The sequence below is a fragment of the Pterocles gutturalis genome, unplaced genomic scaffold, assembly GCF_000699245.1.
Source record: "Pterocles gutturalis isolate BGI_N339 unplaced genomic scaffold, ASM69924v1 scaffold50418, whole genome shotgun sequence".
In the NCBI taxonomy this organism is placed as follows: domain Eukaryota; kingdom Metazoa; phylum Chordata; class Aves; order Pterocliformes; family Pteroclidae; genus Pterocles; species Pterocles gutturalis.
The window spans coordinates 1-11,234 of record NW_010122518.1 but is presented as its reverse complement, the minus strand read 5'-3'; the positions used below and the strand labels follow the sequence as shown (position 1 = coordinate 11,234).

Genomic DNA, 11,234 nt, shown 5'->3' with positions numbered 1-11,234 from the left:
AAGAGCTAAAGAGCAAACAAATCACCTTTACTGGGATTCCTCCAAGACACATACAGACAGTTGGATATGATAATACTTCAATTCGTAAGCAAAAGCCCAACTAAAACCATAGATGAACACAAGCAAGATGTGATCTGAAGAAGCATCAAGCAAGCAATAACAGTCCCCCTCACTTTGTGACTGGCAGCTTGGCTGATCGGCTGTGAACAAAACCTTGCTATCTAACACAGGAGATATACTGTTTTCTTCCTCTCTTTTATGAAAGCAGACAATAAAACATAGCCCATCTGTGTGGAACAGTATTGGAGTCCTACGTGTAACTGCTTGCCCACACAGAATTGTTGGTATTCTACACTCACAAGCATTAACTACTTTTCCTTTCACAAATTATACCTGCTAAAAGGTATCTGCTTCAGTAAACTCTGAACAAATCTGAAATACACTTAAAGTCCATGGCTTCTATTTTCGATCTGAGAAGGCTTGCACATCCAAAAGCCTAGTCTTCTGTACTATACCAACTAGTCTAATAAAAAGTATTACTACGACCCACAAATCTTGCCTTTCCAAGAGAATGTTAAAAATATCAGAACATGAAAAAGAACCGTAGAATGGTTTGGGTTGAAAAGGACCTTAAAGAACATCTAGTTCCAACCCCCCTGCCATGGGCAGGGACACCCTCCACTAGCCCAGGTTGCTCAAAGCCTCATCCAGCCTGGCCTTGAACACCTCCAGGGATGGGGCATCCACAGCTCCCCTGGGCAACCTGTTCCAGTGCCTCACCACCCTCACAGTGAAAAATTTCTTCCTAATGTCTAGTCTAAATCTACCCTCTTTCAGATTATACCTGTTACCCCTTGTCCTCTCACCACACTCCCTGATAAAGAGTGCCCCCCCATCTCTCCTGTAGCCCCGTTCAGGTACTGGAAGGCTCCTATTAAGTCTCCCCGGAGCCTTCTCTTCTCCAGGCTGAACAACCCCAACTCTTTCAGCCTGTCCTCAAGGGGAGGTGCTCCAGCCCTCTGATTAATTTCGTGGCTCTCCTCTGGACTCTCTCCAACAGGTCCAGGTCTTTTTTATGTTGGGGGCCCCACATCTGAACACAGTACTCAAGGTGGGGTCTCAACGAGAGCCGAGAAAACAGAACACATCACTATGCAATGTATTAATAAGTAGTCTTGGTTTTACAGCTCCAAAAGAAAGCAAGATTAAACAAAGAGCTCAGCTGGTGATACTGTAGAGGAGATTAAAAGTAAGAGCACACACCACCAAGAGGATCCTTCAAAAGCAAAGTCAATTCAATTTTCTTGCGGTCGTAACACATATATACAAACGGGACCACAAACTTCTTTTGAAATACATTTTTAAAAAACCCAACAAAAACAGCAAGGCTCTTTCAAAAGAAAATTAGGATTTCCAAAGAACCAGCGCTTACACCATCATGGTGTGCATATTAATGTGCAAACACACAAACGTTGGCAGAAGAACAGAGGTCTCAGAGATGCCGAGTTCTTATAAGCCTCTTGAAAACAGACAGATAGAGGAAATAAATCTGTTGCAGCTTCCACTAGGAAAAAGGCTCTCGAGGGAGCCCCACTGTACTACTGGATACCAAAGAGTCCACATGGGGCTTTGGTGTCTAATGAGCTGTAAACAAAGTCACAAGAAAAGGCTTCGCTAGTTCTGTTCCTTACAGAACTACTAGACGTGCTTTTTAATGGATTATTTATTCATTGAACTCCTTGCCAAACAATGGAAGCTAAGGACCTAATTAAAAAAAAATTAATTCAGTGAGAAAGCTAGAAACCTTTATATTTGAGAAGTTAAGGAATACAAATTAAAGCCAAATTTTTAGGACAGTAAGATAACCACAGGAGGTAAAGAAACAGCCTTCTTCATGGACAGTTTGCTCCACAGCATCTGGTGCCAACCCTCCAGAGAAACAATTTTTCAATACACAAACTCTAATCCCAGAATCACGCCACAAGAAGTACCTTATTGTCTCTCATAAATTCTCTGAACTATTTCCTGCTCAGGCAAGCCCTCTTTCATAGGATACAAGTGTGACCAGCAAGTTCTGAGACCTGGTCACTGACTGAACTAGCACTCATTTTCCATCCAGGATCTGTAAAAAGTCAAATTTTCCCAATTATAATAAATTGACATTGTCACATATAATGTGACTGATGTGTCTTCATTCTGCCCAAAATCTCTTTTTGTCTCTCTAGGCCTTGTGATCATTTGGAGTTTGGGTTTTACTCTATCCAGTGATTTTTTAATTTTATTTTTTTTTAATAGTGTTTCATTCTGGAGAAGCCACAATTTTTGAGATTAAATTTTCTATTTTAACTAGTCCCTGCCCAAACTTGTGCAAACAGTGCGAAGTACTCAGGCAAATCTTTTCCTTTGCTCCTTTAATTCTCTCCCTCATTCTCTAGGGATGGGGGAGGGTGAGCGAGTCGCTGCCTGGTGCTTAGTCCAGCTGAGAGTTAAACCATGACACTCAGCTAAAAACAATACACTCATGCTTTCTGCTCGTAGACAGGCAGTGATTTGAAGAACACTTTGATGAATGGCCAAGTTCTGGCTTCATTCACACTAATATGACTCAAATTCTCTTAAGGTGAACCCAGATGCTACCTCACTGAAAAACAGGCAAAGTACACATTGAACTGAAGTCTGAAAATTTCAATTATCCTGTTTTATCCCACCTAAAAATAAAGGCTGTATGTGATGGAAGACATCTCCTCCCAATGGAAAGAATTTGAATAATGAATAATTTAATTGCTTATAGCTCTTCCCTTTTTTCTTCTGACAAGTCCCTGATCATTTCCCTCTTTGCTTCTACATAACAGAACATTCTGGTAGATAACAGGTTTTAAAACAGGATTATCGCTTTGGAAACTGTGCTGCTAGCTAGCATTTTCTAAGTCATTTCCCCCTTAGAAAAATCACTTCTACACTGTGTTTGAGACAGACTAGTTACCCGTAAGACTGAGTCCTTCAGAAACAATTTACCACAATAAAAATTGGTCCACTCCGATTATATTAATTTTATTGGTGAAACAGGAAATATTTCTCATTGTACTATCTTTATTTTGCAAAAATGATAAGACAGTTTCTCTGAAAATAACACAGTGCAGAAAGTCCAGGCAAGACGAAGTCCAAGTCCCAGAACACAAGACGGAAAAGTGATTCTCCTATTGAACATGTATTGAATGCTCAGTATACAAATTCCAAATCAAAGAGGACTCAGCTTCTCCCCCTCACTTGGAACATTTGAAACAAAGTAGAGCAAACAAACAAAATCTAAGCCAGCTTGCACATATTTTTATTTCTGGATAAATATTAAGAATTCAATGAGAAATCTGGTACACTAAGAAGGTATTGCCCTTGGCTGCACATTTCTGTTTGTTTTGTTTTAATTCATAAGGAGGTCAAACTAGTAGTGGAGAACTAGATTTACACTGAAAGAGTAACACTCCTTGTATAATATATGCAAGTTGCAAATTGAGTGATAATGTTCAGAGCTGCCACACAGAGTCAGGAAAATTTCACACAATGTTTTGGAAAAAAAAAAAAAAAAAAAAAAAAGCAGAAATAGTCCAATCTCTGGCAGAGCCACCATATGGAGTTTACTGCAGTAACATAAGTTTTGGCCACTCAGCATAGCTCTGCTGCCAGCAATGATAGACTGAACCATTTCTTTCCAAGATACATTCCTATAGCCAAATAGTAAATCCTAACCAGAGAGGCCCAGACAGTTCATCTGCACCTTACTAGTAATAAAAGACAGAGAAGAAAAACATTGTACCTCAACAAACACTTTAGCATCCACAATGGTAAAAAAAGATGAAACAAGAGTATAAACTCCTAGCACATGGTATGGCATGCAAAAAAATACTCAAACCTATTTAGACAGTCATGGATTTATCTGTATCAGATCTCTCACTACGTCAGTGTGGTCAAAAAAACCAAATGGGTAAAATCCTTCAACTTCCTTAAGCCTCTCAAATTATTGCATGCCTAATTTATTGAAGTATAAATAGAAAACAGAAAAGCAGGGACAAGACAAGCTCCAAATGAAGGCTCATGACAGCCATGTCACCTGGAACAGATGGTAGCTACCTCATACTCTCTGCCATATCAGAACACACGAACAGTTGCAGTAGAAGAGCTGATCTGCTCCACGGATGTAACTTTGCTTGCCTCACTGAATCATGTGCCCACAGCCCATACCAATCTAAGGCCAGGTGAGAGCTGGCGGACCTAGCTGGGGTAGATTACCAGACTGTCTCAACTGCCTATTTCTCCTCTGCATTCCCCTCCCTTGTCTCTCAGGAAAAGCTGTAAGCCTTCTTGAGCTATCTGGGCACAACATTAGGCTAGATAACTCCTACTGGCTACTGGACTTTACAGTGAAGTTGTCAGGAACTTGTGCACACTCTCTTCTGCCAAAAAGGCTGAAACTACTTCATCCAGCACAGCTGTTTCCACTGTGAACATCAATCAGCTTAAGAGATACTTCAATTGCTTTACCTCCTTTTAAATCAACAATTTTCACACATTTAGCTATAATGACTTAATTTAGCTGAAGTATCTTAATGTCTTTTCTAAATTCAAAGTTCTTTGAAAGGAGATGTCAGGTGGTAACTGCTTACACTTCCATTGTAAATCCAGCTCCAGCTGCCTACTGCATGTTTCAAATGCAGATGCCTCTGAAATCTGGTCCTATAAACCAAACGCAAACCCACTGCAGTCAGTGCAGAGACTGACACTGACTATAGTAGGTTTTGGATCAGACACTAGAGCTACATCTTTTTATCCTGGCTGTATTCTCTTCTGTCCTTTGAGTTGAACTGAAGATGGTCACTCAAACTCTACCTCAAGTTATCAGATCAGCACCTGTGAAGAGCTTAAGTGTTCAGATCAGAAGAGAATAGGAAAAACAGCAGAACAAAATGCATTAGAAAGGCTATCAATTTGCTGAGCCCACTATTGATTTTCCCCAAGGATAAAATGAAATCTGTAAGGCTTAATTGATTTCTGTATCTGTCATTCTTACCTAAACTTCTCATCTAAAAATAATGGCTAAAACCACAGAATTTTACTTGCAAAGAAGGAATCAACACGATAGATGATTCTCAGGAGTATATGCACTTGTTTGTGTATGTACTACAATCTGGAGTGCGATCACCAAAGACATAGTATAACTAATCAAAAGCAGAAATCAACAAGATTGCTAACTGTCAAGGCTCCAGCCTGGATTATCTCATGCAGCCACAGGGCTTCTGTTACGTTCGGCTTCCTACACGTCCCTGTCTATGTGGTTGTAGAGCATCCACCTACAGAAGCTGCAATCTGGAATGATAGCTACTACCACCAATGCAAAACACTCTCAATTCCAAAAGGTGCCTCTTAAGGCCTCATGATATTTAAGAAGAAAGAAAAGAAACAAAGACCATCTGTTACAGCAAGATAAATAACAATTATGTTATCTACACATAAGAAAAATGACCAAAAACTGAACTGTCATACACAGTTACATCCTGACAACATCATCCACAGTGTCATCTTCATTACAGTTTTTCTCCCCCACCCCCCTTTTTTAAAACACTAAATATTATCGAAAACTTCCTGTAAATTAGGAATTTGGTCTTTATTCCCATTTTGTAGGAAAACACGCAAACACAGCTTTTGAAATAACAATTCTGGATGTAAAAGGCAGTATAAAATTTCTGACTAAATGCAAAAAGGAACTGAAGTACACATTTAAACTAAATACACGGGATGGTTGAGATATTTGTAGGTTGATGCAGCTCTTCACTGTAAGCATAAAAAAAAAAAAAAAAAAGAACAAACAAAAATCCCCACTAATACAAGTCATTTAGCACTCCTTACCTTGGAACCTGACAACATAGTGCTCAGCATTTTTGTTCCTTTTCCAATACCAACCACTGCAAAGACAGAAGGAGAAATGCCACTTCAAAACCATCTCCACAGTTCCCTTATTCAACACCATTCATTACCAAATATTATGCTAGTAAGAAATACAGACTTTCATGCTCTGTTAGCATATAAAGAGAGTCAATGCTTATGAGAAAGTATCTCTGATGTTCAAACAACATGAGACTAGTGAAAGGAAAAGTCTAAAGTAGAAGACAACTAAGCTTCATCTATTGTTGAAATGCTTTAATTCAGTCCCCGGATTTATTTATCTTTAAATCACCAAAGAAATGGATAGTGCAATTAACCCCGTCTCTGGTTTGATGAAGGCTATGACTCACTAATAATGAATCTAGCCTTCACTGTAACTAAATAGCCCTTTAAAGGTTGACAGTGACCAAGACTAATACAGCTGAGATAGTATAATGCAATTGTTTATCAGACTTACAGCAAAAACATTAAATAATCAAAAGGTCCAACTGCCTGTGTCAAAAATCTTTTATAATCAAACCCTCCTATTACTGTGTATGTACAGATCACTCTATTCTTAATCTCAAACCAGTATTCTCCAAAACAACAGTCAGCTTTTCATAAAAGAAGCAGATGGAAGAAAAGGTCTATTTTATATTTTATTGTAAAGCTTTTTACAAGGTCTTTTCCTTAAATATGCTTTTCTATTGATTTTCTCTACTTAACAGCAATTTAAAGAAACAATAACAGAAGGAAGATGGGAAACAATGAAAATTTTAGAAGGAAATTAGTTTTGTGTACTCATCGAATACATAACAGCTTATGTCCTTATTTTTAATAAAACTACAGGAGTTAAGAGAGCTTGCAGGAAATCAGCTTTGTGTTAACCAGGAGCCAGTACCAAAAGCATCAAACCAGACAATGAACTTTTTTTTTTAAGCAAACACTCATGCTCTACTGCTTCTCAGTCTTTATATTCTGAGACTCACTAGACTACTTATTCTCCACTACTTTTCCTCCTGTTCCTGAAGGCTTTCAGTCATACATGCCCTTGTGCTTGTGCTTTTGTGTACTTTCAGTTCAGCCTGTTCCTGTCATATTCGTCAGATAGGAAAGAGTTGTAACATGGCTGAGAAAAGAAGATAAGCACGCAGATAAAACTTTATAGCTAAGTACTTTTCTTGCAATGTAATGACATCACTGACACTTCAACATCACGGCTGAGCTGAAATTTGCTAGAGTGTCAAGAGATTCAACAGAATAATTTTAAAGAGACACTGAGTGCTTTTGTGAGCAAGACACGAACAACTTTTACAATTAATCATCAGCTTGTGCAGCGTGTGTACTGTTGAAAGGCGACATAGAGCGTAACAAGGTTAAACTGAATTTTTTTCTTTTAATTTGCTAGCCTTTAAACAACGTCTTGAATGGCATTTGCTACTTGGCTGAAATAATATCTACTTCAGTTTCAAAAGAATTACCATCACTCACCTCTGCCTTTTCATAAATGGCTTAGATTCTCCTAAGACAGAGGACATCCAATCTTCCTTACATAAGGCATAGTGCACATTATGGAGATATGCTCATTCTCAAAAGATATAATCATAGTTCTTCTCTGAGTCTTTACCACTAGGTTTTAATTTTGATACTTTTTAATATTTTCTTCCACGCTGGAAACATAGTTCCTAACTGCCATATAGAAACAAGCCAAATATTTACAATTCCCATTGTAAACCAGAACCATGGCTCTAGACAGATATTAAAAGAAGATACTAAGACTGGACCTACAATCCCTTGCTTCTTGTATCTAAAATATGAGACCTAACATTGAGAAGTAGAAGTGAGTCCCAGCTCCCACCACCTTCCAAATGCAACGGAAGTCCGAGACGGAAACAGACAAAATATTCTGCCTCTCAGACAGCAGTCACTCCAGGCTCCTACCAGAGCAGGGCCATCACATGCCACCTGGTTCCTAAGGTGCCTTTTACTCACATGCCATACATCACTGATCTCTGTCTCCAACATCCTTCTTCATCTCCATTTGGTGTCAATAGGAAGAGAAATACAAAAGTATACCTTCTGATGAAAAGCACTGCCCAGTTATTTGCAGTACTCTTGGCACACTAAGCAAAACTCTGCATCAACTAGATCCCACGAACAAAGTTATAGATATGCAGTACATAAACCGTGAGAAACAAGAGTATACCTCAAGAAAGAAAGGTTAGTGGATTCCGAAGAGAAATACTTCTGTTATGCTACTGTCTATAAAGAAAGAAAGCTTCCTACCCCACCACCCCATGCCAAAAAGCAGCATGCATTTTCTGAATAAATTGTTTCTGTTGTGTGCTCCCCTCTCTCCTCATTATCTTAAGTGAACCCACAAGAAATCAGGGCACATTCCCGTTCCCACTCCTCTCCAGTTTTGTTCTTTCCAATCTAGCTACTATTGACTTTTCTCTATGTGTTTTGTATGGCAGTGGGCCTTTTTTAATTGATACATAGCATGCTACGATGATGCACTTCTCTGCCTTTACCAAACACATCAAGACCAAGCACTTTTTGCCATGCCACAGGAGCAGGCTTTGGACACTGCTGGCTATCAGAGAACAGTAGGAAAAGCAATTAAGAAGCATGAGTGATTTTTCTTTTCCTATGGATCAATGTTGTTGACTTCCCCCAATGAGCAGCATGCTCAAAGGTCCGCTTCAGCAATACACATAGTATCCTCCAGTGAGTAGCCACACAGTACAGGAAACTGGAAATAAATTAGTTTACTTCTAGCCCAAGATGCTATATTTTGCAGTGCTCAGAGGTGACAGAGAAAGACAATGATCAGTCTATAAGCCTCTACTAGCAACAGCCTCAGCAAACAGCATCTCCTTAAAGCACAGCTCTTCCTGATAAGTCATTAGATCAAAACTCAGTGGATTTATTTGCAGTGTACATTCATAGTTGTATCTGTTGATTTTCAATACCAAAAAAGTATTGCTACTATGTCTTCTAGCCAAGTAGAACTACAAGGCTATGAATTAAGCAAGCTGTAGTCTGCATGTTACTTATCAACAAAACTATTGGTAACAACGTATGATACAGAAATAATCCAGCCCAATGGTCACACCCACAGATGACTTTTCAACACCAGCAACTGACACATCCTCTTCTTTAACAAAACAAAGGAAATGGATAAATAGATTGCTATCAAAATTAAAAGACAAATCTCTTTGATTACTCTTCTTTATCAAGCAAGACAGAAGACAAAAATTGTTCCTATACAGTGCCTCAAAAAAAGCAGCAGCTGAATTGCTCTTATACATCTTTCATTTGGCAAGTATTACAACCCAAAAAGTTCCCTCAAAATCCCAGAAAAGCATTAGTTTAAGAACAAATACTTTAGAAAACTATGATGACTATAAATCCCCAGCTAAAGTAAAGAAAGCCATCAATTTCTGAGGTAATTTAGAATTCATTACACAGGAGTCTGTATTTTAGTGTAATAACCCACAAGTTATTTCAGGAGTTTGGTGGGTGGGAATACAGCCTTCTGTTAAGAGACACATTATATGCTTGCAAAAGTATACGCAGAGGAAAACTAACTCAGACCACTCTTCCACAGTAACCTGTCCTTCCCACAAAACCTGCCATGTGTATCCCAAATTGTTCCTCCACCTCTGATTTCATGTAGGCATGAAAATGCTTCTTGCAATCATCTTCTGATGACTGCATTTATATTTTTCATTACCCAGAACTCCTGCAGCTGCACTGTCCAAAGTTCCACCATGTCCAATTTTCAAAACCCGGCTTCTTTTGTTCCCATTTGTTTGCACGCCAGCTTCTGCAAATAGAAATTGAAGGGAAGCATTATAGGATAACATTAGAACACAGTAAAAATAGCACATATTTCCATACTGCTAAAGGAGATAAATATCAATTATTTAAACTTCAAATCAGCAGTGCAGAAATTGCTGTACTGAATAAGACCAATATTCATCTAGATCTGCTCCCAACTTCAAACAATTTGTTAGCTATTTTCACTTAGATTCTAATCAAGTCTTCCGTACCGTTACAAACAGATGTTCAGAAAATACTACTAGGAAACCTGGCGGACAGTTCACCTGTGAAGTTTCATTAACAAAGTATGCAAGAACTAGCAGCCCCCAGAATCATCTATTATACACAAATTTTATGCTATATAATCTGAGCAATTCTTGTCATATTTCCTTCCATGTAATGGGTTGTGTTTATTTGCATGTACACAGCCCTATGGAAACTCTACAATGAAATGAAATTGCCCACTGCTGTTTTCACGCTGTCAGAGCATTTCAACCCACCATACTTCCTATGCAGCTGATGACTCCAGGAATTTAAGACACCAATGCCCCTTATTTATTAGTATTAAATATGACAGATGCTCTAAGCTCCCTTACCTATTCTATTCTCTTCATTATGCCTTTCACACCAGGGAATCAGACATGATCCAACTAAATCTCTTCCATACAAAGCTGAACTGAAGTTCATACCTACACTACAGTCCTCTACAGAGTGGATCAGCCTAAACAGACACTCACCAATCTGCAAGTATATTCTCACTTCATCAGTAAGTCCTAAAAGTCCCTATAACCATTACAAAGACAATATAGGCCATAGTCCCTCACACCTTTGCAATGATCACAGGCTTTTTTTCCTAACATCCAACACCCAGGCTTCCTCGCATTCAGAAAAAGCAGTTTCTGGTGACTGCGAGACTGTACTCAGGACTTTCAAACTCCTCAAAACACCGTGATTTTCACTCATTTGGTGACTTTTTTTAAATGGCAATAGGCAGTGGGACTTGAGCAGAGCATCCTGCCATTGCTGAGCTGCAGAGATGCTGCTGTCACCTGTTCTGGCATGTGGGTCCATGCTGTCCCTGGGACCACACTCCAACAGCTCTCCAAGCAAGCTGGGATCCCCTGCATTGTGCCCTGCAGGACTGGAGCTTTCTGCTGTGGCAAATCTCATCCCTATTCAAAACAAAGGCTCACACCATGCTGCACCTTAGGCAATAACAGACGCTTGCCCCAAACAAGCAAGTGGTGCGTATGGCCCCACAGCTCACCGTACAGTGTGACCAACACCCTGAGTCTTGCAGGGACCCAGCAGCTCCACACAGCGAGATACAACGCACCCAGGAACGGCTCCATTCCCCAGTATGGTCCATGCGATGGCTGCGAACTACCACCAAAAAAAATCAAAGATCAGCTCTCCTTAAGTATTCTGAACGCTGACAAAGTAGGTGCAGTGGCTTGACAGGGGCTGTGGTTCCAGCCCCTATCAGCACCCAG

At 39.5% G+C, this 11,234-nt stretch overlaps 1 protein-coding gene across 1 annotated transcript in view; it reads right to left on the bottom strand.

The window, feature by feature from the left end:
* TRUB1 (TruB pseudouridine (psi) synthase family member 1) overlaps nucleotides 1-10,911 on the bottom strand; it is a 28,463-nt gene extending 17,552 nt beyond the window's left edge. The window contains exons 1-3 of the mRNA XM_010077532.1: nucleotides 10,791-10,911; nucleotides 9,653-9,745; nucleotides 5,899-5,954 (exon numbers count right to left, since the gene is read on the bottom strand). Coding sequence (XP_010075834.1) covers nucleotides 5,899-5,954; nucleotides 9,653-9,745; nucleotides 10,791-10,911 — 270 coding nt within the window. The remainder of the gene's footprint in view (nucleotides 1-5,898; nucleotides 5,955-9,652; nucleotides 9,746-10,790) is intronic.
* Nucleotides 10,912-11,234: the final 323 nt, after the last annotated feature.